Consider the following 24,409-nt stretch of genomic DNA (forward strand, 5'->3'; position numbering starts at 1 on the left):
GGTCTCATTTGGTTTAATAACATATTTTCATGACTATTGTCTCAAGTCTGTTGTTTCTAAGTGGATCTTTCTCAAACTGAGGAAATGTGTTTGGTAAAGGTACTGATTACCAAACAAATCTCTATTGGCCTTTTGTATAGTTTTTTAAATATATACCTAAAAAAAAAGTGCAAAAATTGGGAGGGGTCTGTATATTTACTAATGCAAACCAACAGGTGGCGCCAAAGTACTTTCTTGTCCAGTCCTATTTTGTTTTTGTATTACAATGTAGCAATTATCACTAATATTTAAACCTAGGTTTGAAAAGAAAAAAAAGACGGCAGTTTTTATTTTCAGTGTTGTATCATATTCAGGTCATTATATTAATGATTTTAATTGTGATGGTGGCAAACATCAGCGCTTGCACATTTCAACTACATCGAATACTATTTGTATCAACAATCATACATTTTCAACAATAATAATGAATACCCTTATTTTACATACGTGATGTTGTTTTAGTGTCTCTAAAGTGTCATTGTTTCATTTTGAAGGCACAGTTTGCAGCGGGCTCCAAATAACAAAAAAGAAAATCAACCAAACAATATAAGGACACTGTTAACAGTAGTGTGGGTATAAGAGAGCATTTCAAACAAATATAGGTCATTATTTATCACACTTAGGCCCACAGCTCATTCTTAATTTTGACACTTTGACTTGCATTGATTGGAGTAAACAAAAGCTGTAGAAAATCAATATTTTCCAGTACTGTACTGTATGGGACTTATTGATTTCCTGGAATGCCCCCAAGACTGGTCAGTTATCACAGGGCACAACCAGTAGCACACAAATAACCATTCGCTCACATTCACACCTATTTTAGTGTTTTAATCTAATCTAACCTAACCCAAACACCCGGAGAAAAGCAGAGTTTGCTGTTTCCAGCTAAGCTCCCGTTTTATTTTGGTTGTTGATTTCATTACTAAATGTAAAAGAGAGTTGCTTGCACATTGCGCCCTGTGTTCAAGCCAATTTGTCTGCAAATGCACTCTTTTTTTTTTGTGTCCATTTCCATTTTAACATGTCAACATTTTCTTTTTCACAGTTTAACGCTGTATGTTATTCTGCCGGTGTTGATTAACTGTCACACTACAGAGCGCATTCGTGTCGCACCCCACCGCCTCACACATGATTCCACCCCACAATTATGTGTCTGCACAGTTAATGTATGGGTGTTTGTCTGAATACCACCTCTAATTAACATTTTATTGCCACACTCCAGTGGGTGTTGTGTGGGACTTTCCTCTAAATCAGTGGTTCTCAAACATTTTTTACCAAGTACCACCTCAGAAAACACTTGGCTCTCCAAGTACCACCATAATGACCAACGCTAAAGTACAGTAGCATAGTATGCCTAAATATTCATTAAAAACGAGGCAGAGGTTTTATTTAACAAGTATGTTTAAAATGTGTGGCCACTGTAACATTAAACACTGTTTGAACAGTAACACTGTGTTTAAACATTTGATTATGTTATTCTTAGGCATACCACTAGATGCTCCATCCACAGTGGTACACGTAACACAGTTTAGAATCACTGCTCTAAAACACCTGGAATTTACAAGCATGGATGCTCCCTTCCCTCAGAACCTCTGAAGGAAGATGATGTGCAATTTGACAAGATATAAGCATTTATTAGACAATTATAACAGACTACTATGAACAGAAAGTGTTTGTACTTACAGCTAATCACAGGTAAAACAACTTAAATAGAAAAAAAAAAGAACAATACTGCAAAATTATGTATCTTGCATTCAAAACAGGTCATATATAATGATATTCTGAATAATATCCAATATTCTAAATTGCTTCTGTGTTCCCAATATTTGCAGCTATACCCATCAGCATATTGTATAGGCACTTAAGAAGTACATTTTATGAATGTATCCTATTGTGATTTTAAAGGTAAAAAAATGTTTTGTTTTGTTTTTTTAAGCGGCGCCTCGATGCAACTTTTTCACTATCGATACCATGCCGATATCAGCACGAATAATGCATGCTTTTATCATTTTGTAGTGTGGAATGTTAAAAAATTATTGACCAAGTGAAATTAATCAAACAAAAACAATGGTAGGTATGAAAAACACTAGCCAATGTATGAGTAACCATCTGTAGTGGACTTACGCTGTCTTTAAACTGAAGTGGAGTGGTAAATATTTTTGGCGACATATAGTGGCAGCAATAATTCATTAGGTTGCGTCGGGAGGATTAGCACTTCCAAACTTTAGGTTTTACTACTGGGCCACCAACATTAGAATTCTTAAATATTTTGAAGCATTTGATAATCCTCCGTTATGGCTGGTTATAGAGGCTAACTCAAGTAAACCAGTATCTCTTAGGGCTCTGGTTGGCGCTCCCATCCACTCTTCTACTTTCGCTTGTATGAAAAATTTCAATTGTAAAAACATAATTCAGGATTTGGGTGTGTATGTATAAACATATATATGTATGTATATACATACAGTATATGTACAGTATATACACACATATATACATATAAATGTATATACATACACATGTTTATACACATATATGTGTATATATATATACACATATATGTATATATGTGTCTATATACTGTACATGTATGTATGTGTACGTATGTATGCATATACAGTATATTTATATATGTATGAATGTGTGTGTGTATATATATATATATATATATATATATATATATATATATATATATATATATATATATATATATATCTCAGTGGCGTGCGGTGAGGTTAATGTCAGGTGAGGCATGGACTTCATCACAGTCAGATTTACAAACATATGAACCCTAAAGAGTATCTTATTCACCATTTGATTGGCAGCAGTTAACGGGTTATGTTTAAAAGCTCATACCAGCATTATTCCCTGCTTGGCACTCAGCATCAAGGGTTGGAATTGGGGGTTAAATCACCAAAAATTATTCCCGGGCGCTGCGCCGCTGCTGCCCACTGCTCCCCTCACCTCCCAGGGGGTGAACAAGGGGATGGGTCAAATGCAGAGGACAAATTTCACCACACCTAGTGTGTGTTTGACAATCATTGGTATACTTAACTTTAACTTTACACTTACAAACTGTAGCACACAAAAAAGCACATTTAATAAAAAAAAACGTTATTATGGTCTTACCTTTACTTATAAGTGCGGGAGCAGTGGTGTTCATGTTGGAAGAGTTGTGAATGAATGAAATATGAAATCCGCGCTGCAGTGCAGGTGTACCTAATGTTGTGTCCCTGTTCACGGCTCCTCCGTCGCGCCGCGCGAGCATTGTTGTTTTTGCACTTTTTGGCTTCTTGTTAAGTGACTTTTTTTGGGTGGATTCGGTCTTGCAGGTGGAGGGTTTGGGTGTGGGCTTTGGTTGGTGTGGCCGCGGCGCTCCCGTCGGGCAGAGCATTCTGCGGCGGAAGTGCTTGGCACCAGGAGGCGGGGTTATGAGACGAGTCTCCAGTTTTATGATCGCTCAGCACAATAAATACGTTACACACATACAGTTGTTGACAAAATACACTGTACATTATACACCTCAGCTAACTAAACTATGGAAATGTATAATATAATTCATATAGCAATACGGTCTCACTGCACAGCAGGCCAGCAGTTAGCCGAGTCATTGCACACAATCCATGTTGAGGCACAAATCAGTGACGTGCCTCAACTGGCTGCTGATCACCGCACCGTCTTTTCTCAGTATTTGAACGGCAAATGTGAAAATAAAAATAAAAATAATCTAAAACTGATGAAGTTAAATGGAAAATAACTTTAGTATAATCACTGGATACGAGTGATTATACAGCAGACCACGGCGGGGCCGAGCAGCAGCACGCCACAGCAGACCACGGCGAGGCCGAGCAGCAGCACGCCACAGCAGACCACGGCGGGGCCGAGCAGCAGCACGCCACAGCAGACCACGGCGAGGCCGAGCAGCAGCACGCCACAGCAGACCACAGCGGGGCCGAGCAGCAGCACGCCACAAACGAACGCGAAACATCTGGAAAGGAAGAGGCTCATGCCGCCGTCGCCCGGCTACACAGCAGTGAGGCCCGCACCAACCAAGCAGGGAGAGGCCCGGCTACCGGCCAGCAGCGGCGGCACCACCACCTCACTGCGGCGGGACCAGCAGCTTTCTCGCGGCGGCAAGTGACGGCAGCAGGGCGGCGAGGGAGAGGCCAGGCTGGCGGCTAACGGCTAGCGGCTGGCAGCAGCGGGACCATCTCGTGGAGACGAGACCGGCAGGTGACTGCGGCGAGGCCCGGGAGAGGAGAGAGGCTGGAGCGAGGCTTGCCAGGCCGGACGGGACCCCATCGGTGGGAAGGCGAAAGTGCAGTGACGCGTCTCGGCAATTTGGGTTGTGAGTTTTAGCCAGTAAAGAAACCGAACTGAAATTAAGAAGAAAACCAAGTGAATTAAGAAAATGAGTGCGAAACACAAGAAATTCGAGGAAGACTTGGAGGAGATCAGAAAATCGCTTAACTCCCTGTCGGAGGATGTAAGGACAGTGGCCAAACAGCAAGACACACTCATGGAGTTGTTGACCGAAATCAAAATGCTGAAAAACATCATCAAGGAAAAAGACAAGAAAATTGTTGACCTAGAAGCAAGAATTGACGAAATTGAACAGTACACCAGAATGGACGATTTAATTATAAGTGGACTAGAAACCAAACATCGCACATATGCAAGAGTGGCCGGGACTCGCAGCAGGGACGCTGACAAGGACGCCGAAGCCCCGGCAGACGAACTTGTGACACTTGAACGGCAAGTAATTAACTTTTTTTCCAGTAAGAACATGACTCTTCAAAGTGGCAGCATTTCAGCGTGCCATACTATCCCCAGGAAGGACAGCAGAACCAACCCAGCCATTGTGATCCGGTTTGTAAATCGGAAACACAAGACGGAGTTACTACGGCAGGGAAGGAAGCGGAAGGGAACTGGGGTTTACATCAATGAACATCTTACCAAGAAGAACGCTGACATTGCAAGACAAGCACGCATCCTCAGAAAAGAAAACAAGATACAAGCAACATGGACACGGAACTGCAAAATCATGATTCGGCTAAATGGACCATATGAAGAAGCCAAAGTTGTCATGATCCGAGAGCTCCGCGACTTGGATCAATATAGATGAGACCTGCTAGACTTATGACTGACACGGCTCATCCTTGGCTGGAGACGGGGAAGGCTACGCAGCGAGAAGGTGAGACAACTGAGAATCAAAAGTTTCTAAGAGCTGAATACATGGACTATAAACTGTATGACTTTGAAAATGATGTTGACCCAGAAAACCATCTGTTCAACTCAATCAATGCTACATGTGACTACTACACAGAGGAACAATTCAATGACAATGTTAGTTTAGATAATACATTTTCTTTAATACATTTCAACTGTAGAAGCTTATATGCAAATTTCTCAAAGATTGACGAATACCTGAAGACTCTAAATGGCAAATTCAAAATAATAGCACTTTCTGAAACATGGATCGATAAAGACAGAGGTATCGATTTCTCCATTGACGGGTATGAGTTGTATCACTGTAGTAGAAGAAACAAGAAGGGAGGAGGTGTGGCCCTGTTTGTTGACTGTGAATTGAAATGTAGACCTGTGGAATGTATGACAGTGGTAATTGATGATTTATTTGAATGTGTAACTGTAGAGGTAGAAATAGAAAAGAAGAGAAATGTTATTGTTACGTGTATGTATAGGACACCTGGGTCTAAAGTAGAAGCATTTAATGATAGTTTGGAAGAATTATTGTGTAAGGTGAAGGAAAATAAAACATTTGTCATGTGTGGCGACTATAACATAGACCTGCTAAGCTCACCCAGAAATAAATCAACAAGAGACTTCTTGGATGTGGTATATAGTAGAGGGCTTTATCCATTGATCACCAAACCCAGTAGAATAACGACAAATTGTGCAACGTTAATTGATCACATCTTTATAAATGACATAAAAAATAATATAAAAAGTGGACTAGTAATTAATGATATAAGTGACCACTTACCTGTGTTTCTTACTTATGACTGTCCAATTGATAAAAAGAGGGAGGAAAAAACTCATAGATATGTAAGGAAAAGAACTGAAGAGGCAATAAATAGGTTTAGGAAGGACTTATTTGAAACAGACTGGAATGAGGTGTATGGGGGAGAAGCAAATGCTGCATATGAGGCTTTTCTTAATATATATTTATCATTGTATGAAAAGCATTGTCCGAATGTATGGAAACAAAGAGACAGCTACAATAAAAAGCCTTGGATTATAAAGGGACTACAGAATGCTTGTAAAAAGAAAAACAAACTTTATAGAGATTTCATAAAAGTAAAAACAAAGGATGCTGAAACAAAATATAAGGTTTACAAAAACAAATTGATAACAATAATGAGACAAGCAAAAAGAGAATATTATAATAATTTACTAGAAAAAAATAAAAACAATATCAAAGGAACTTGGAATATTCTGAACAAGGTAATAGGAAAAACATCTGGGCCTACAAACCCACCAAGCCATTTTATCAATGAGGATAATAAGATGATAACAAATATGAATGAAGTGGCAAACGGATTCAATTCTTTTTTTGTGAATGTTGGACCCAAATTGGCAGAGAGTATTGGAGAACATAAAGATATACAGAGTGGATGGAGAGGGGGAAGCAAAGTGCTACAGTCCATGCTTCTAGGAGATGTTAGTGAAAATGAAATTGTATCGGTGGTAACAAAACTGAAAAATAAGACATCAACAGACAGTGATGGTATAGACATGATAATTGTAAAAAAGACTATTGACTGTATCATCAAACCTCTTTGTTATATTTTTAATCTTTCTTTTCAAACAGGGACCTTTCCAAATAAAATGAAGGTAGCAAAGGTAATTCCACTCTTTAAAACGGGAGATAAACATAGATTCACTAATTACAGACCAGTATCACTACTGTCACAATTTTCTAAAATAATTGAAAAAATATTTGTAAAAAAATTAGATAGTTTTATTGAAAAGAACATGCTGTTGAGTGAGAGCCAGTATGGATTCCGGACCAATAGATCCACTGCTTCAGCTGTAATGAATATAATTGAGGATATAGCAACAGCAACTGATAATAAGAAATACACTATAGGGGTATTTATCGATCTTAAAAAAGCATTTGATACTATAGATCATTCTATATTATTGTCCAAGTTGTATTCATTTGGTGTGAGAGGAGTAGTTTTAGACTGGCTAAGAAGTTATTTAGATAATAGACAAGAGTTTGTGGATTTTATGGGTAATACATCTGAACAAATGAGGATTGAATGTGGAATTCCACAAGGTTCGGTTTTGGGACCAAAATTGTTTATTTTATATATTAATGATATATGTGAGGTATCAAAGTTATTGAAATTTGTATTATTTGCGGACGACACCAACTTTTATAGTTCGGGACACGACTTAAAAGCATTATCAAAAATTATTGAACAGGAAATGATTAAACTTAAGAGATGGTTTGATGCCAATAAATTATCATTAAATGTAGAAAAAACAAAGTTCATGATTTTTTGTAAGAGGAAAAGGGAGGAAACGATCAAATTGTCAATAAATGGAATAGATATTGAAAGGGTTTCTGAACTTAGATTTTTAGGAGTGATACTGGATGACGGTCTGACATGGAAATCTCATATTGCACATCTGCGGAAAAAGATGTCTAAGAGTATTTTTATATTAAATAAGGTAAAATATGTGTTAGATTATAGGGCAATGCGTATATTGTATTGTGCACTTATATTGCCATATATCAACTACTGTGTGGAAGTGTGGGGGAACACATATAAGAGTAACATAAAGGCATTGTATCAACTACAGAAAAGAGCTATAAGGATTATTCATAAAGTAGATTACTTAGAACACACTAACATATTATTCATTAATTCAGGTTTATTGAAATTACAGGAGCTAGTAAAGTTACAGACATTATGTGTCATGTTTAAGGCTAAAAGCAAAACATTACCAGCAAATTTACAAAAAATGTTTGTCATCACTTCTGAGAATGAAGAGCATAGAAGAAAAGGTCATTTCCAACATCAGTATTCAAGGACAACTTTAAAACAAATGTGTATATCAGTGGTGGGGGTTAAACTATGGAATTCTCTTTATAATGAGATAAAAGATTGTAAAAATATATTCAAATTGAAAAAAATATATAAAGACAGAACAATAAAATCATATGGACAGCCATAAGTGTTTACATTTTGCTTTATATTTATTAATTTACTTGTTTTTTGCCTGGTTTTGTATCTGTTTTGTATCATCCTGTGAGGTGTACCTGTATATTACTTCTTTTGTATTTTTGTTCGGTTTGTACTTCATGAAGTTTTGCACTTGTGTTTTTTTTTTGTTTTGTTTTGTTTTCGTTATATTTGGATGTAATTGTTGGTTCACATATCATTAAGTAAGACTATGTATTATGTGAAGGGGGCAGGAAAATATAAGATTTTTCTTCATCCTGCTCCTTCTCAGGCATTGGTGTGTAACGGTGTAACTGAATAATTGTGGTATAATTGTCTATCAAAGATGCACATCAATGAAGGAGATAAATAAAAATGATGATGATGATGATGATATAACAATTTAATTAATTTTTTTTCTTTTTACTTTTTTTTTCTTTCCATGATGGCAGGTGAGGCCCCGCCTCCCCTGCCTCTAGTGACTGCACGCCACTGATATATATATATATATAGTATATATGTATATATATATATATACAAAAAATGTGTGTGTGTGTGTGTGTGTGTGTGTGTATATATATATGTACGTGTATGTATATATATATATATATATATATATATATATATATGTATATATATATATATATATATATATGTATATATATATATATATATATATATATATATATGTATGTATATGTATTTGTATGTATATATATATTTGTATGTATGTATGTGTGTGCATATATATATATATATATATATATATATAGATATATATATATATATATGTGTGTGTGTGTGTGTATGTATACTGTGCATATATATATATATATATATATATATATATATATATATATATATATATATATATATATATATATATATATATATATATATATATATATAAACATATATATGTGTATGTATACACATGTACATGTATATATGTGTGTATATGTATGCATGTATATGTATATTTATGTATGTATTTATATATGTATATATAGTATTTATATATATATATATATATGTATATATGTTCGGGGTAGAGGGGGTGCTGGAGCCTATCCCAGCTGCACACGGGCGGAAGGCGGGGTACACCCTGGACAAGTCGGCACCTCATCGCAGGGCCAACACAGATAGACAGACAACATTCACACTCACGTGCATTTAATTTAAAGATACAGACACGTTTGTTACTGAATACTTTCTTATATGCTTCTGCCTTGGAGGCTTTGTATCTGTGAGTAATATGCAACTATAATTACAGGAAGAAAAAATATATATATTATATATTTTTTTTAATTAAATCAACATAAAAAACACAATATTTACGTTATATATCAATATAGATCAATACAGTCTGCAGGGATACACTCCGTAAGCACACATGATTGTATTTCTTTATGACAAAAATAAACATACCATACCATACCTGATATCGGACTCATATCGGAAACATAGTGGTTATTAGGCATGTGTTAAATCGATAGTTTGAAATTATTTTGGTAACATCCAGTTATCTTTCCAATGTCCTCTGTGTTGGACATGTGGACATATGCTACTTTATCCAATAAAAAGATAAAGATGGTCGATGCAACAAATGTGATGCTTTAATGCATACATGGAACTAAGATGAAAAACTGCTTTTTTTGCAGTATCGTTTACATTAAGACTGAAAAAGTGTGGCTTGAACTGCACAAAATGCCAAAACCAAGAGAAGTTTAAGGTAATGTTAAACAATGGTAATATGGGATATACAAAATACAGTATAGTCAAGCTTTTTGTTTTGCACAAAAATGTTGTGTTCTTCTTACCAAAACCGTAAAGATGATGGATAAAACAATTTTTCGGTTGGTTCTCTTTACGGACAAAACTATTGTGGCATATTGTTTTTCACCCATAAAACTAAAGTTTTATTGACCTAGGGCAGTGTTTTTCATCCCCCGTGAGATATTGTTTGGTGTGCCGTGGGAAATGATGCAATTCTACCTAATTGGTCAAAAAAATATTGTTTGCAAACCAATAAAACGTTTGAAACAGTAGCCTACAGGCATACCTTGGTAAAATGTCTTCTTTTTAGTTTTGGGCGTACATTAGGCTGCTAAGCATGCTCTTACTTATTTTCACCAGTATAACCATTGCTAGAGTTGGTTGTAGTTGGTTTTAGTCTTTGTTTTCTGATAGTACCAGGGGCGCCGCTAGGGATTTTGGGCCCCATGAAAAGAATCTTTACAGGGCCCCCTGTATTATAATTTCATCATCATTAGGGGCCTCTCTGGGCCCCCCTCCATCATGGGCCCCTAGAATCCGTCTCCTTTACCCCCCCTTTTCGGCGCCCCTGGATAGTACTGACAATAACCATATGATTGCCATTTATTGTGATATTGTACGTAGGCATGACGTACTTCTACTTGAAAATAGCCTATTTTATGTGTAAAATGTGTTGGTTAGAGCAGTGTTTTTCAACCACTGTGCCGCGGCACACCAGTGTGCCGTGAGATATTGTCTGGTGTGCCGTGGGAAATTATGCAACTTCACCAAATTGGTCCATAAAATATTTTTTGCAAATCAATAATTATAATCTGCAAATAATGTGTCGTTGTCTAGTGTCTGTGCTGTATAGAGTTCGGAAGGGTAACCATGTAATACTCCATATCAGTAGGTGGCAGCAGGTTGTTAATTGCTTTGTAGAAGTCGAAACGCGTCAAGGATGGTTTGTCGTGACCCCAATATGCAGAGCACAGCGGGAGACGGCGTGCAGGTAAAAAGGTATGTAACGCTTAACCTCTAAAGGCCTGAGTGGCCACATGCGTGGACAGTGCCTTTTAGCTCTTATTTCCAAAATTGTCTACTCTACTGAATTGGGGTCTTATGGCCCTTATGTGGACAATTATACTGCTACCTGGTGGTGTCAGAAGAGTACAACATACAATGGAATTTGGGGAAAAAAAGTGTAAAAATAAGAATTAGCATGTCACTAAGTACATGTTTGTTACTTATGGACTAAGTACATCATATAAAAAGATGATTCTTAGTTTTTATTCTAATTAGGGTCCAATAAGCCCAAATAGCAAAGAGAAAAAAAAAAGCATGTAAACAAACAGCTTGGGCCTTAAGAGGTTAAACCAAAAATGAACAAAACAGAAAGGAAAAGGCAATGAAGCATAGGGATGGCTATGCAAAATGAAAGTCAAACTGAACTGGCTACAAAGTAAACAAAAACAGAATGCTGGACGACAGCAAAGACTTACAGCGTGTGGAGCAGAGACAGCGTTCACAAAGTACATCTGAACATGACATGACTATCAACAATTTCCACACAAAGAAGGAAAGCGTCCGCACAACTGAAATAGTCCTGTTTGCCAATAGAAAGCAGGTCAGGCAATAGCACTCAAAGGAAGGCGTGAAGCTGCTACAGGAAAACACCAACAAAACAGGAAAGGCCACCAAAATAACAGCGCAAGGCAGGAACTAAAGCACTCCACACAGGAAAACAACAACAAACTCAAAATAAGGCACGACAACCTGGAGTTTCGTCTTTTTAACGTTTTCTGCTGGTGGTGTGCCTCCGGATTTTCTTTATCAAAAAAATGTGCCTTGGCTCAAAGAAGGTTGAAAAACACTGACCTCAGGGGCACAATGTTCCCTCTAAGGCAGGGATAGGGAACCTATGGCTCTAGAGCCAGATGTGGCTCTTTTGATGACTGCATCTGGCTCTCAGATAAATCTTAGCTGACATTACTTAACAGGATAAGTACTGAATAATTCCGCTGGTAATCACAGTGTTAAAAATAACGTTCAAAATATAAAACATTCTCATGCATTTTAATCCATCCATCCGTTTTCTACCGCACCTGTTCAAGAAGTTGCATTAATGGTAAGAAGTATTTTATTTATTATTGGTTAGCTTCAGAATAAAAATGTTATTAAAAAGAATGAGAGACTTATTATACTCTAAAAATGTTGGTCTTACTTAAAAATGCACACAATTAGTTGTATTCAGTGTTAAAAAAAAATTATATGACTCTCACGGAAATACATTTTAAAATATTTGGCTTTCATGGCTCTCTCAGCCAAAAAGGTTCCTGACCCCTGCTCTAAGGTGCGCGCCTGTGCAATTGCGCACTGCTCAAGCGTCCTCTGCGCACAGCAAATCTATGCCACGCACAAAATCAAATTAAAAAATAAGCGCGTAACAATTTTCGACACAGAGACACGACAGAGAAAACAGTTTTCGTCATCATTATTCAAATATTGTAATGTCTGTCGAGACGCTTTGAGGACATGAATTCCATCCATCACTTTACTGAGCAAAACTCTTTATTGTCGGCCATAAATACATCACCAAAACATTAGTAAAAAAAAAGATATCTAGCAAAAGTGGTCATTTTCTGCAGTACAAACCAGACCAAAAACAACTTTGTTATATCAACAGCAGCCGCTCGCTCTTTCTCACTTGTGCCAACACATGCACATATGGCACTTAGCCAGTGATGCGTTTACAGCCACACAAAAAGTCGGACAACTCCAACACCACACATAAGGTGTCATTCCAGGTCGTTACACTATGATTTACCAATCAAATGTGTGCTTATTCTAGTGCAGGAGTCACCAACGCGGTGCCCGCGGGCACCAGGTAGCCCGTAAGGACCAGATGAGTCGCCCGCTGGCCTGTTCTAAAAATAGCTCAAATAGCAGCACTTACCAGTGAGCTGGCATTTACAGAGAAAAAAAAAGTGCTGCACTTTCCCTCTGTGCAGATGGTGCTGAAAGACAATGCTTCTGCATCTGAGACTTTTGACAAAGTTGCAGAAAAGTACTCTCAGGTCATAAACAGAGTTGGGCAAGAGTTTGAGAACAGGTTTTGTGACCTGGATCAGCTTGAGCCATGTGTGTCGTTCATTTCTAATCCTTTCATGAACGTGGACATATCATGCATTGTTGAGCAGTTAAGTGCAACATTCAACCTGGATGCTGAACTGGTGGAGATTGAAATTGTAACACTGCAAAATGACCTCCACCTCAAAGCCCACCAGGCTGCACCAAACCTTTGGTGCCTTGTTGACACAGAAAAGTACAGTGGTGTATGCGCAGCCGCTATGAAGGTTGCAAGCCTGTTTGGTTCAACTTATCTTTGTGAATCAGCCTTTTCTAATTCATGATTTGTTAAAAAATGTTAGTGGCTAGCTAGTTAAAATGGGATATTGTGATTTCACAAGACTGTCTTAGAAGTGATCATTTGAAAATGTTCAATTTGAAAAATGTGCACTTAGAGAAATCATAAAAATAAAGTGTTGCATATTGATATGTATCTGTTTTTATATATATTTATTGTGAGAAATCATTAAGATGATCAGTGTTTCCACAAAGATAAATATCATTAATTATTAATAATAACATAGAGTTAAAGGTAAATTGAGCAAATTGGCTATTTCTGGCAATTTATTTAAGTGTGTATCAAACTGGTAGCCCTTCGCATTAATCAGTACCCAAGAAGTAGCTCTTGGTTTCAAAAAGGTTGGTGACCCCTGTTCTAGTGTCATTTATTAAGAATCTTAATTTATAAATATTAATCATGAAATGCTGTTAATATATTAAATAACTACTAATAAAAATATATTTTTTACAAACAGGAAGTTGCAGGAATGTACACATGATCCCCTGCTTACATCTCATTGTGCAACATGCGAATGTTTTAATGTGAACTAAATGCAATGTCTGAAAGGGGTACAAATTATTTCCAAAGCAGGACCTCCACCCAGACAAACAATACAAGTACCGTATTTTTCGGAGTATAAGTCGCACCGAAGTATAAGTCGCACCTGCCGAAAATGCATAATAAAGAAGGAAAAATACATATATAAGTCGCACTGGAGTATAAGTCGCATTTTGGGGGAAATTTATTTGATAAAACCCAACACCAAGAATAGACATTTGAAAGGCAATTTAAAATAAATAAAGAATAGTGAACAACAGGCTGAATAAGTGTACGTTATATGAGGCATAAATAACCAACTGAGAACGTGCCTGGTATGTTAACGTAACATATTATGGTAAACTATCTGTCACTCCTAATCGCTAAATCCCATGAAATCTTATACGTCTAGTCTCTTACGTCAGTGGTTCTCAAATGGGGGTACGTGTACCCCTGGGGGTACTTGAAGGTATGCCAAGGGGTACGTGAGATTTTTTTTTAAATGTCTGTCAAAAAGAACTGTGAAAAGAAATGCAATATTTAGTGTTGACAGCTAGATTTTTTGTGGACATGTTCCATAAATATTGATGTTAAAGATTTATTTTTTTGTGAAGAAATGTTTAGAATTAAGTTCATGAATCCAGATGGATCTCTATTACAATCCCCAAAGAGGGCACTTTAAGTTGATGATTACTTCTATGTGTAGAAATCTTTATTTATAATTGAATCACTTGTTTATTTTTCAACAAGCTTTTAGTTATTTTTATATCTTTTTTTCCAAATAGTTCAAGAAAGACCACAACAAATGAGCAATATTTTGCACTGTTATACAATTTAATAAATCAGAAACTGATGACATAGTGCTGTATTTTACTCCTTTATCTCTTTTTTTCAACCAAAAATGCTTTGCTCTGATTAGGGGGTACTTGAATTAAAAAAATGTTCACAGGGGGTACATCACTGAAAAAAGGTTGAGAACCACTGTCTTACGTGAATGAGCTAAATAATATTATTTGATATTTTACGGTAATGTGTTGATAATTTCACACATAAGTCGCTCCTGAGTATAAGTCGCACCCAAACTATGAAAAAAAACTGTGACTTATAGTCCGAAAAATACGGTACACAGTTCATTCAAAACAATATTTTTTGTTATTGTCATTGTAAGTGGGCCTAAACACTTATATTAGAAATGGAAATGACTGCTGTCATTTGATTATAATAATAAGAGAATGTTGTCTGTCTATCTGTGTTGGCCCTGCGATGAGGTGGGGACTTGTCCAGGGTGTACCCGGCCTTCCGCCCGAATGCAGCTAAGATATAGGCTCTGGCGACCCCGAAAGGGACAAGCGGTAAAAAATGGATGGATGGATGGAGATTCAACTTGTTATCTAGTCAGGTTTGGGACAGGTGTGCTGCTGGTGTAGCCACAGTGTGCACGTCTGATGTTGCTCCACTGAATGCTCAGGGAGTTTTTTGTTTGCTCACACATGAAAAATTAGAGGGAACACTGCGGGGGCATCTATGAGTTCTACCTGGCGCGTGAAACGTGTCACGTGACCCCGGAAATGACCGAGCTAACCTGTTGCTTGACAAGCTAGCCGAAATGCTATTTAAGTTTTCATCATGGATAAATGTCGTGTTGTCATGGAGACACATTGAAATAGGGGGAAAAAAGTCAGTACGAGCGGTAATATATAGTTTAGTTTTTTTGTGTGTGTGTTGCTGGTATGTCGTTGACTTCGTACAAACAAAAGCACCACGAGGGAGGAGAGCGTTACCATCCTGTCCCCTCCCACCTCATGTGGGACGTAACGGAGCTCCGGAGCCCCCCCGGGACTTCCAGCAGGCAGCCAGCCGAGGACGACGCCAGTCAACGCCGCCTCCAGGACTTCCACAAGGTGGAGACGGCGGCAGATGCTGGAAAAGACGTGTAAAGGTATTGTGACGCACTTTTTTTTTTATAATAAGAATGAACGTAGCCAGACCGTGTCGGTGTTGACCAAAGTGTTATGTTGCTTCAAGCATTCAGACATTGTTAGGCACTATTTGATGATGTCATTTTTTGGGGGGCTTTCAGACTCCTCCGTGCTGCTGCTGTTGCGCAGCATCCTGCTTCCCAAACTTGGACTGTTTGCCTACTCCCCAGCATCTCTCCTGCGCGCGGCTACTTTTATTTCATTGCAATTTTATGCAAACTTTCCCCCAGTGGATATCTTTGTGGAAGCACCTTCTTCAATGCGTTTCGTACTTCAACTGGTTTGATGGTGATGATGATGATGATGATGGTGGTCCAGATGCTCCCCTTCAAGCCGTCTGTAGTGTTTGAAACACCCTGAGGAGCCAAATAGGATTGTACCAAAACCATGCGGAATCATTGGTAAAGGGGATTTTCAGGAGAAGACCAGCGCCCGCTGCCCGAGGATGGCAGGAGGGAACCGGGAGCTGACGGTCACCTCCTCCCCGGCGGTAGCAGCCAATGCCGAGGGAGAGGAGATTGAAGTGTTGGAGAGCACCGATGTTCTTCCCGTGGCTCCGGAGGACGTGAGTACATCTTAGTTACTTTTACTTAAGTATTGGGACACAACAATCAGTCAATCAGATATACACTATATTGCCAAAAGTATTTGGCCACCCATTAAAATGATCAGAATCAGGTGTCCTAATCACAGGTGTGTGAAATCAAGCACAGAGACTGTTTCTACAAATATTTGTGAAAGAATGGGCCGCTCCCAGGAGCTCAGTGATTTCCAGCGTGGAACTGTCATAGGATGCCACCTGTGCAACAAATCCAGTCGTGAAATTTCCTCGCTCCTAAATATTCCAAAGTCATTATAAGTTTATTATAAGAAAATGGAAGAGTTCGGGAACAACAGCAACTCAGCCACGTAAACTGAACACACTCCGCAACCTTGTGGACAGCCTTCCCAGAAGAGTTGAAGCTGTAATAGCTGCAAAAGGTGGACCGACATTATATTGAACCCTATGGGTTAGGAATGGGATGGCACGTCAAGTTCCTTTGTGAGTCAAGGCATGTGGCCAAATACTTTTGGCAATATAATGTACATTGGATTTTGATTCATCATCTTATACCAGGGGGTGTCCAAACTTTTCCCAACAAGTGCATGGGCCATTTTGATAATTCTTTTTATTTTATTTTATTTTTTTAATGCTAAAAACACATATTTAAAGTCAACACTTTGTGTCAGCTTTGTGGTATAAGTGACAAAGTGTATTTGTTATTCATACCAAAATGTCAGCTTTTTCTTATTACATTACGTCTTTTTCTTTTTTCCATTTTTTTCTGTTGTTTTACATTCGACAATATGCTACGGGCCAACAAAACTGAAGGTGTGGGCCGCAAATGGCCACACTTTGGATACTCATGTCTTATATCCTCAGTGAACTGTGACCTCAACAGTGTCTCTTCAAACATCAGGGGAGGTGTGGCAGCTTCAGAAACATAAAGAACAAAATGTTGTAAAAAGGCTAAAACAACATTTGAAAGTCACACAAAATAGCACAGTAGCTAACAGCAGCAGCAGCGCTCAGTTGAGATCGATCAGCCCGCCCACAATCGCTGTGCTTTGAGGCAAGCAATGAATAGATGAAACGTTTGGACACTGAAACAAGGTTCAATCTGTGGTTCATAAATTATAAAGTCGTACAATGAGGGGTTCGTAAATCAAAGTTTTACTGTATTATACAGTGCCACAATTTGAAAAGCCATCTTCAAGATCATTGTGGTGCAACCTTTACTATCAAAAGAGCCCTTTTGCACATGTGGGCATACTTTGAAGTGAATTACCACTATTCAACAATTCTGAGTAGGGATGTCCGATAATGGCTTTTTGCCGATATCCGATATTCCGATATTGTCCAACTCTTTAATTACCGATACCGATATCAACCGATATATGCAGTCGTGGAATTAACACATTATTATGCCTAATTTGGACAACCAGGTATGGTGAAGATAAGGTACTTTTTAAAAAAATATATAAAATAAGATAAATAAATTAAAAACATTTTCTTGAATAAAAAAGAAAGTAAAACAATATAAAAACAGTTACATAGAAACTATTAATTAATGAAAATTAGTAAAATAAACTGTTAAAGGTTAGTACTATTAGTAGACCAGCACAATCATGTGTGCTTATGGACTGTATCCCTTGCAGACTGTACTGATATATATTGATATATAATGTAGGAACCAGAATATTAATAACAGAAAGAAACAACCCTTTTGTGTGAATGAGTGTAAATGGGGGAGGGAGGTTTTTTTGGGTTGGTGCACTAACTGAAAGTGTATATTGTGTTTTTTTATGTTGATTTAATAAAAAAATAAAATAAATAAATGATACCGATAATAAAAAACCCGATCCCGATAATTTCCGATATTACATTTTAACGCATTTATCGGACATCTCTAATTCTGAGTGCTTGTTTTTAAAACCTCTTCAAACGTCACATATTTTTGTTGTAGTAGATTAATAAAACTAGTAAGTCTTGCAACAAGAGAGGTAGTTGGGGTGCGTTGTCTTACAATTTCACTTTCTGTAGCTGTAATGGCCAATTGTCCCAATACTTATATCCACATAGCACATCATACATTTTTTAATACATTTTTATGTTACAGCTTTATTTAAAATTGTATAAAATTAAATTAAATAAGTATAAATAAAGTGTTCCAACTAATACCCTTGTCATTGTAGCACAAACCTGAAATGACATCTGTAAAGAGGTTTAGAAATATGAAAAAAAAGTAACAAAAAAAAATAAATTGTCTCTTGCATACGGTACTTACTTTTTTCTCAGTGGAAAACTTTGGACATCCCTGCTGAACATGCACACACAAATGAGAGCGGCTAATTTGTACTCAGTGATATTGTCTTTAGCTGAGGCTATTTGAACACAGTGATGAGGTAATAACCAAGTATACACAGTCTATTTATTAGGACAGTATTTTTAGTAACATCCTATCCAAAGAGGCGCTCCATGAATGCCCCATCATTTTGGCACCTGCCTCTTAGCTTGATTTTACCTTCATAATCCTCCAATTCACTCACATTTTATTATTTTCTTCTTCTCCCTCCTCAGCAATGGAAGGCTCTGTTTGATAAGGTATGTACCAGAAGATGCTTGCATGTGCTCGTGTGTTTTTAATGTGTACCGGACCTGTGTTAGTTATTAGCTGATAAGGGGCAACAAAGTTCTTACAGTAGAATTTAGTACATCCAAGGGAAATTTTTTTGTGGATAAATGGCTTCTCTTGTGTAGTATTTTTCAAATTTGATCTATGTGTCTTGTTGACAACACTGGATTGTCAAACTCAATCACAATCAGGGATGCTGTTAAGGTTTCATAACAATATTTCCTATAAGAATACATAGAAATAATCAGTTCCAGTGTCAAACTGTTTACATAGTAAAATACCTGCAATACATGCAATGTTTTAAGTAATATTTTAACGTAACAAGTGTAAGAAGAAGTAAACACCTGTTAATAGGTCTTGATTAAATTTTATAACAAGGAAGTATATGTTGATGTTGCACTGTTGTAAATAGTAATACTATGATTACATGAAATAGGAATACTATTCTGCTAACAGAAAAATAAATTGTGTGTTTTGGCAAGTTAATCTTTATTTGTTCTGTTCTACAGATATTACATTGATTTTTAATCAAAAATAAGTATTATTGATTATTTATTTCATTTTTTTAAATCTTGCGTGGACTTCAATTTTTGCAATGTGGAGTCTTGTTGCTTTGATTATGAGTCTGCGCACTTCACATGACTTCCAGTGGCATTTTTCTTCTGTTTTTCATTATTTTCCTATTTTCACCATCCAGGTGATATATTTGCTGGCATCTCTTGGCAATCATGTTCTACAAAACATTGACTACGTTATTTGTTTTAAAAATTAGGCCGCATCCACACACACACTTTTATTTAGCCTTTTTAAAGAAGATACATGCATCATAGCCAATATGCAAATGTTCGATGACGTCATATTGTCACCACCCTGGCCGCACCCCCACAACCACAAATAGATTGTCAATCTGTTCGAAACACTGTCTTCACTCTCTCATCCAAATCCAAAGATAAAAAATGCATAACACATGTTGACATCATCTCTGTCTTGCTCACATGACTTTGGGAGCGTATTACCCCCAGCCATCCCACCCAAAAAGAAATATATTTAGAATTTCCGAATAGTGCGGCCTCAGCTGTGTTCGATTTTTATATTATGCCTCCGAGCTATACGGCATTTGCGCTGGCAAAACCAATGCGGTTCAATTTGTATCCCAAATGGACTCAGCTGGTGAAGATTGGCTGCTCCTGTTTCCTGTCTGCTCTGTTTTCGTTTTGGCTCATTAGGCAAATGTATTTTTTTTTTAGATTAAAACTGTGCCTCATGCTGCTTGCTTTAAATCCTTCTTTTAAAAGCCTGCTGCTGGCCCGTTTGAAAAAATCGGCTGTGACTTTGTCAACGCAAACTTTTGCAGACTGACACCGGAGCAGGGACACACTTTTTAGATTGTGGATGTCACCTTTGGCCTTGACAATGCAATTAATGTGACACACAATCCTGGGTGCATGCATCTATTAGCCGCACCCGTTTGGTAGTAAAGCCAAGAGGGAAACACAGACCAGCCGAGCTGATGCAAGCAGCAGGTTGGGCTGGCAGACGGTGAACAGGCCCCCTACTGACACACAGTCTTCACTCTGGCCGGCTGCCCCAACACCTGCCTGCCCTGGGGCCCCGTTCTTGCTCTTAGAGAGAATTTTATGCATAAGTGTGTGTGTGTGTGTGTGTGTGTGCATATGGGATGTTAAGGGGTGAATCAGAGACTCGTGTCAGGCTCACCCTTTTCTGCAGAGACTTGAGGTCACATGGGATTACGGGAAAGCCAGACCGCTGGGGTTGATGGGGGTTGTATGGAGTTCCTGTGTGTGTTGCTATTAGAGCATCCTCAATGAACACACATAAAGTCTTAAGTCTTCCTTTATGTTGCGGCTTTGAATTTGCCGGAGTGGATGTCAGTATGAAAAAGGGAGAGCTCGTCCAAATGGCGAGGTCAACGCCCGGTCTGGCGGTTACAAATGTGCTGTCGCTCTTTTATTCAACTTGCCTCCTCTCGCCGCACAATGAGTTGGTCCAATTGTTAGGGGTTTGGAGGGGCTCGCCGTTTGCAGTAGAGGGTTTCCCGATCAGATATTGATATGGGATATCGGTCTGATATCATAAAAAACCAAGTACCAGATGGACAGCCAGTGAACATCTAAATGTCCTCCAATAAGCAAACAAGGTTGGCCTTTCCTTGTGTTTAATTCAGTACATGTCCATGCACTAAATTAGTCAGAGTTCTCAAATAGTTTGGCTCTAAATAAGCCTCCTATTACCCATGGAAACACCTTAATTCGATCATGTTTGGTTCTTGCGAAGTCAGACTAACACACCTGGACTATGCGATTGGAAACCAGATCTCTCGAGGGGGTGTACGTGGCCCCAGAGGACCCTTTGTATCGCGCATGCGTCAGTCTCCACGCGCATAATACAACCCGGAAGCAGGTACCATTCAATAAAAATAGCAACAATTGTAATGAAGAGGAGACTGTTTATTTGCTTCACAAATTAAAAGGACAGAACATTTTGAAGTGCATTGATGGTAGAAAAAAGAAACTGAGATTTATTTAAGAAGGTAGCTAAGGAACTGTAAAATGCCGGCCTAATTCGGACTCCCGAGCAAAATACGAGTGATATGTAATAGAATGAAGCATGTATATTTAAGGGTCCCCAAACCTCTTCAGGCTGCATTTGTGCAAGCCAACTGGTTAACTTTCCACACAACGGGCAAGATAGTCCAGAACAATAGCAACCTTCCTCTGGATATCTGTCAGGGCACGAACGGTCTTTTCCTTCGGATTTAAAACTCCCTCCATCAATCCACAGAACGTTATGAATGAAATTTGAGAAATTCAAAAGTTTTGTTTCCACGATTTTCATCCGAAAATTCCTTCGAAAAAACTCTTCCGTCGCCTTTCTTTGCATCCGACCCGATACATTCTTGGTAGTAGCGCCATGTTTGTAGCACAATCCAAGATAATTTTTTGATGCTGTCTGCTATCTCACATCAGCATAGCCATTAGATATGTAATATTTCTAATCTGTGCCAATATTACAGCAGACATCACTTAAAACAAGTTGTAAGGATCCCCAAATCCTAGTGTGACTTCATAGGACAACCGGAAAAGGAATTCAGTTCTCCGCGCTAAAATGAAATAAGCGCCTCTAAGTGTTCGGGAGGCACATGGTGTATGACCAATAGTCGTATTTGAATGTGTGCATGGACACTTGGACTTAATAAGACACAAAAAAAACGAACTATTTGAGAAATCAGACTAATTTAGTGCATGGAAACGTAGCAAGTGAAGTCTTTTACAAAAGGTAAACACGCTAGGCTATGGGCTACTAGAAGCTTTTAGCTACACAATAGCCAAGCACACAAGCTATATTACTTAATAAGTGTCCTTATTGGAACAATAGTGCAGTCTAAAACAGCACATTTGTCAATATTAACAACTATCAAATCCTTTTAGTTGCATATTACTTATAGATACAAAGTCTCCAAGGCAGAAGCGTAGTAAAAATATCCAGTAACAAACGTGTCCGCATCATTCAACTTACTGCGTCAGGCCCTTATCTTAATGAATTATTGTGACCACTGTGTGTTGCCAAAACACAAATTAACCCTACTTCAGAAGCATATGTTTTCATACCTACCATTCTTCTCTGAGTAATTTCGCTTGATTAAATCTTTTCTTACTTTCCACTCAATAAAATGATAAAGTATGTTCTATGATTTATGCTGATTGTATCGAATTAATATAGCTATCGGCCAACACTCAAGGCTCCAATATCAGTATCGTATCGGGACACCCGTAATTTGCAGACTTGTCCTTTGTTGCTAAATACAGAACACATTCCGAGGGCAAGACAGAATTCTATGTTTAGTTGTGACAATATTCTTTATTTTGAGCAGTTCAACACATATATATATATTGTAATATATTTTTAGTGACCCTATACGTGCTGCCATCAATATCTGGGTTTCAGACCACTGGTGGTGGAGTACTGTGCTCTGCTCTTTCCATTCCCAGAGGAGGATTTTGTTGCTCAGTGTGTGCATTGCTTTGCATGTAGGACATTTGAACATGAGCCGAACACAGGCAGACGTAATGTCTTATGAAGTAATGTGCGGATGAACCAGCCAGAAAAACTGCAATATTGATACAGTATTTCACAAAATGACTTTGGAAAGGAGCCGGGCTTCCCCAGGGAGGGGCTGGTGCACTTCTTCAAAATGTCACAGTATATCTTAGATTAGTTTATCCCGTAAAGAACCGCATCTCATGCAGCCCACATGACACCACCACCACAATGCTGGACTGGAGGCAAGACACAATTATCTTGGTATTCACTCGCCAGCTATTAAGACAATAATAACGTGTGTGCAAAGGTTTATTTTCAATAGACAATAAACCTCTACTGCTACACAAGCTGTACACTGACTACTCAAAATTATATCCAAGTGTCTTTTCTATAGGATTGTCCCTTGAGAAGACTTAACAGAGTGCACTCAATTTTTGTGAGATACTGTACAAAAAACGAACAAACAGGAACTCTGTTGTGGCCTGGCTAATCTCTGCCGACCTATTTTAACCTCACTAAAGTGTTGTTTTGGTAGGGATTTCCGGGGATTTGAAGATAGACCATGATGCACATTCAGGATTTAGCTGATAAACCGTATCAAGCTTGTTTAGATCACACCACTGTGTGAATCTGTTTTGCTCTCCCCAGGGGGGAATCTCTTACAGATTCCATTTGCGACTTGATACTGCAAGTGATCTTGTACAAATTACTGACTCAGAGACACCTACATTGAAGCTATGGGAATGCCCCAGAGTTTTTGAAGCCAGTGTGGAAGTTCTCTGTGTGAACGTAAGACGTTTTTTTTATCATCCAGGTGGGTCCTACTTCAGCATAATAATTTAGTGTTATTGTGTGTTATTTGACAGAGAGAATAAAAGCCCTCTGCGTGTGTGTGTCTGTGTGTGTGTGTGTGTGTGTGCCACAGTTGCCTTTGTGTCGACAGCCACCCCACAGTGTTGGAAATGCCCCAGGCATGCACCCACACAAGCTTAGTGATTAAACACTTTCACATGGCTGCATATCTTTATGAAATGGCTTTTTCTTGCATGATGCAGAAAAGCCTTTGAATGTGAAGACTTGTGACTGGAGATGGTAATTACAGTGGGTCCAAATGATTTTTTTAAATATTTTTTTTAGTATACTTATCGATTGTCAAAGTGCAAAATCTATCTTCAGTTCTCATAGTGTAATCCACTAAATGGTTGTGGAGCGGAAAATAATTGAATAACAATAGTAATAATAATTGCCACTCAAGATACG

At 38.1% G+C, this 24,409-nt stretch overlaps 1 protein-coding gene across 2 annotated transcripts in view; it reads left to right on the forward strand.

Moving 5' to 3' along the window:
• Positions 1-15,549: 15,549 nt before the first annotated feature.
• The window catches only part of rhbdl3 (rhomboid, veinlet-like 3 (Drosophila)), a 112,622-nt gene continuing 103,762 nt past the window's right edge, over positions 15,550-24,409 (forward strand). For both annotated transcript variants that reach the window (XM_062026967.1, XM_062026968.1), the window contains exons 1-3: positions 15,550-15,871; positions 16,013-16,476; positions 19,033-19,056. In XM_062026967.1, the coding sequence (XP_061882951.1) occupies positions 16,357-16,476; positions 19,033-19,056 (144 nt within the window). In that variant the 5' untranslated portion in view covers positions 15,550-15,871; positions 16,013-16,356. The remainder of the gene's footprint in view (positions 15,872-16,012; positions 16,477-19,032; positions 19,057-24,409) is intronic.

The sequence above is a fragment of the Entelurus aequoreus genome, linkage group LG18 (genome assembly GCF_033978785.1).
Source record: "Entelurus aequoreus isolate RoL-2023_Sb linkage group LG18, RoL_Eaeq_v1.1, whole genome shotgun sequence".
Classification (NCBI taxonomy): domain Eukaryota; kingdom Metazoa; phylum Chordata; class Actinopteri; order Syngnathiformes; family Syngnathidae; genus Entelurus; species Entelurus aequoreus.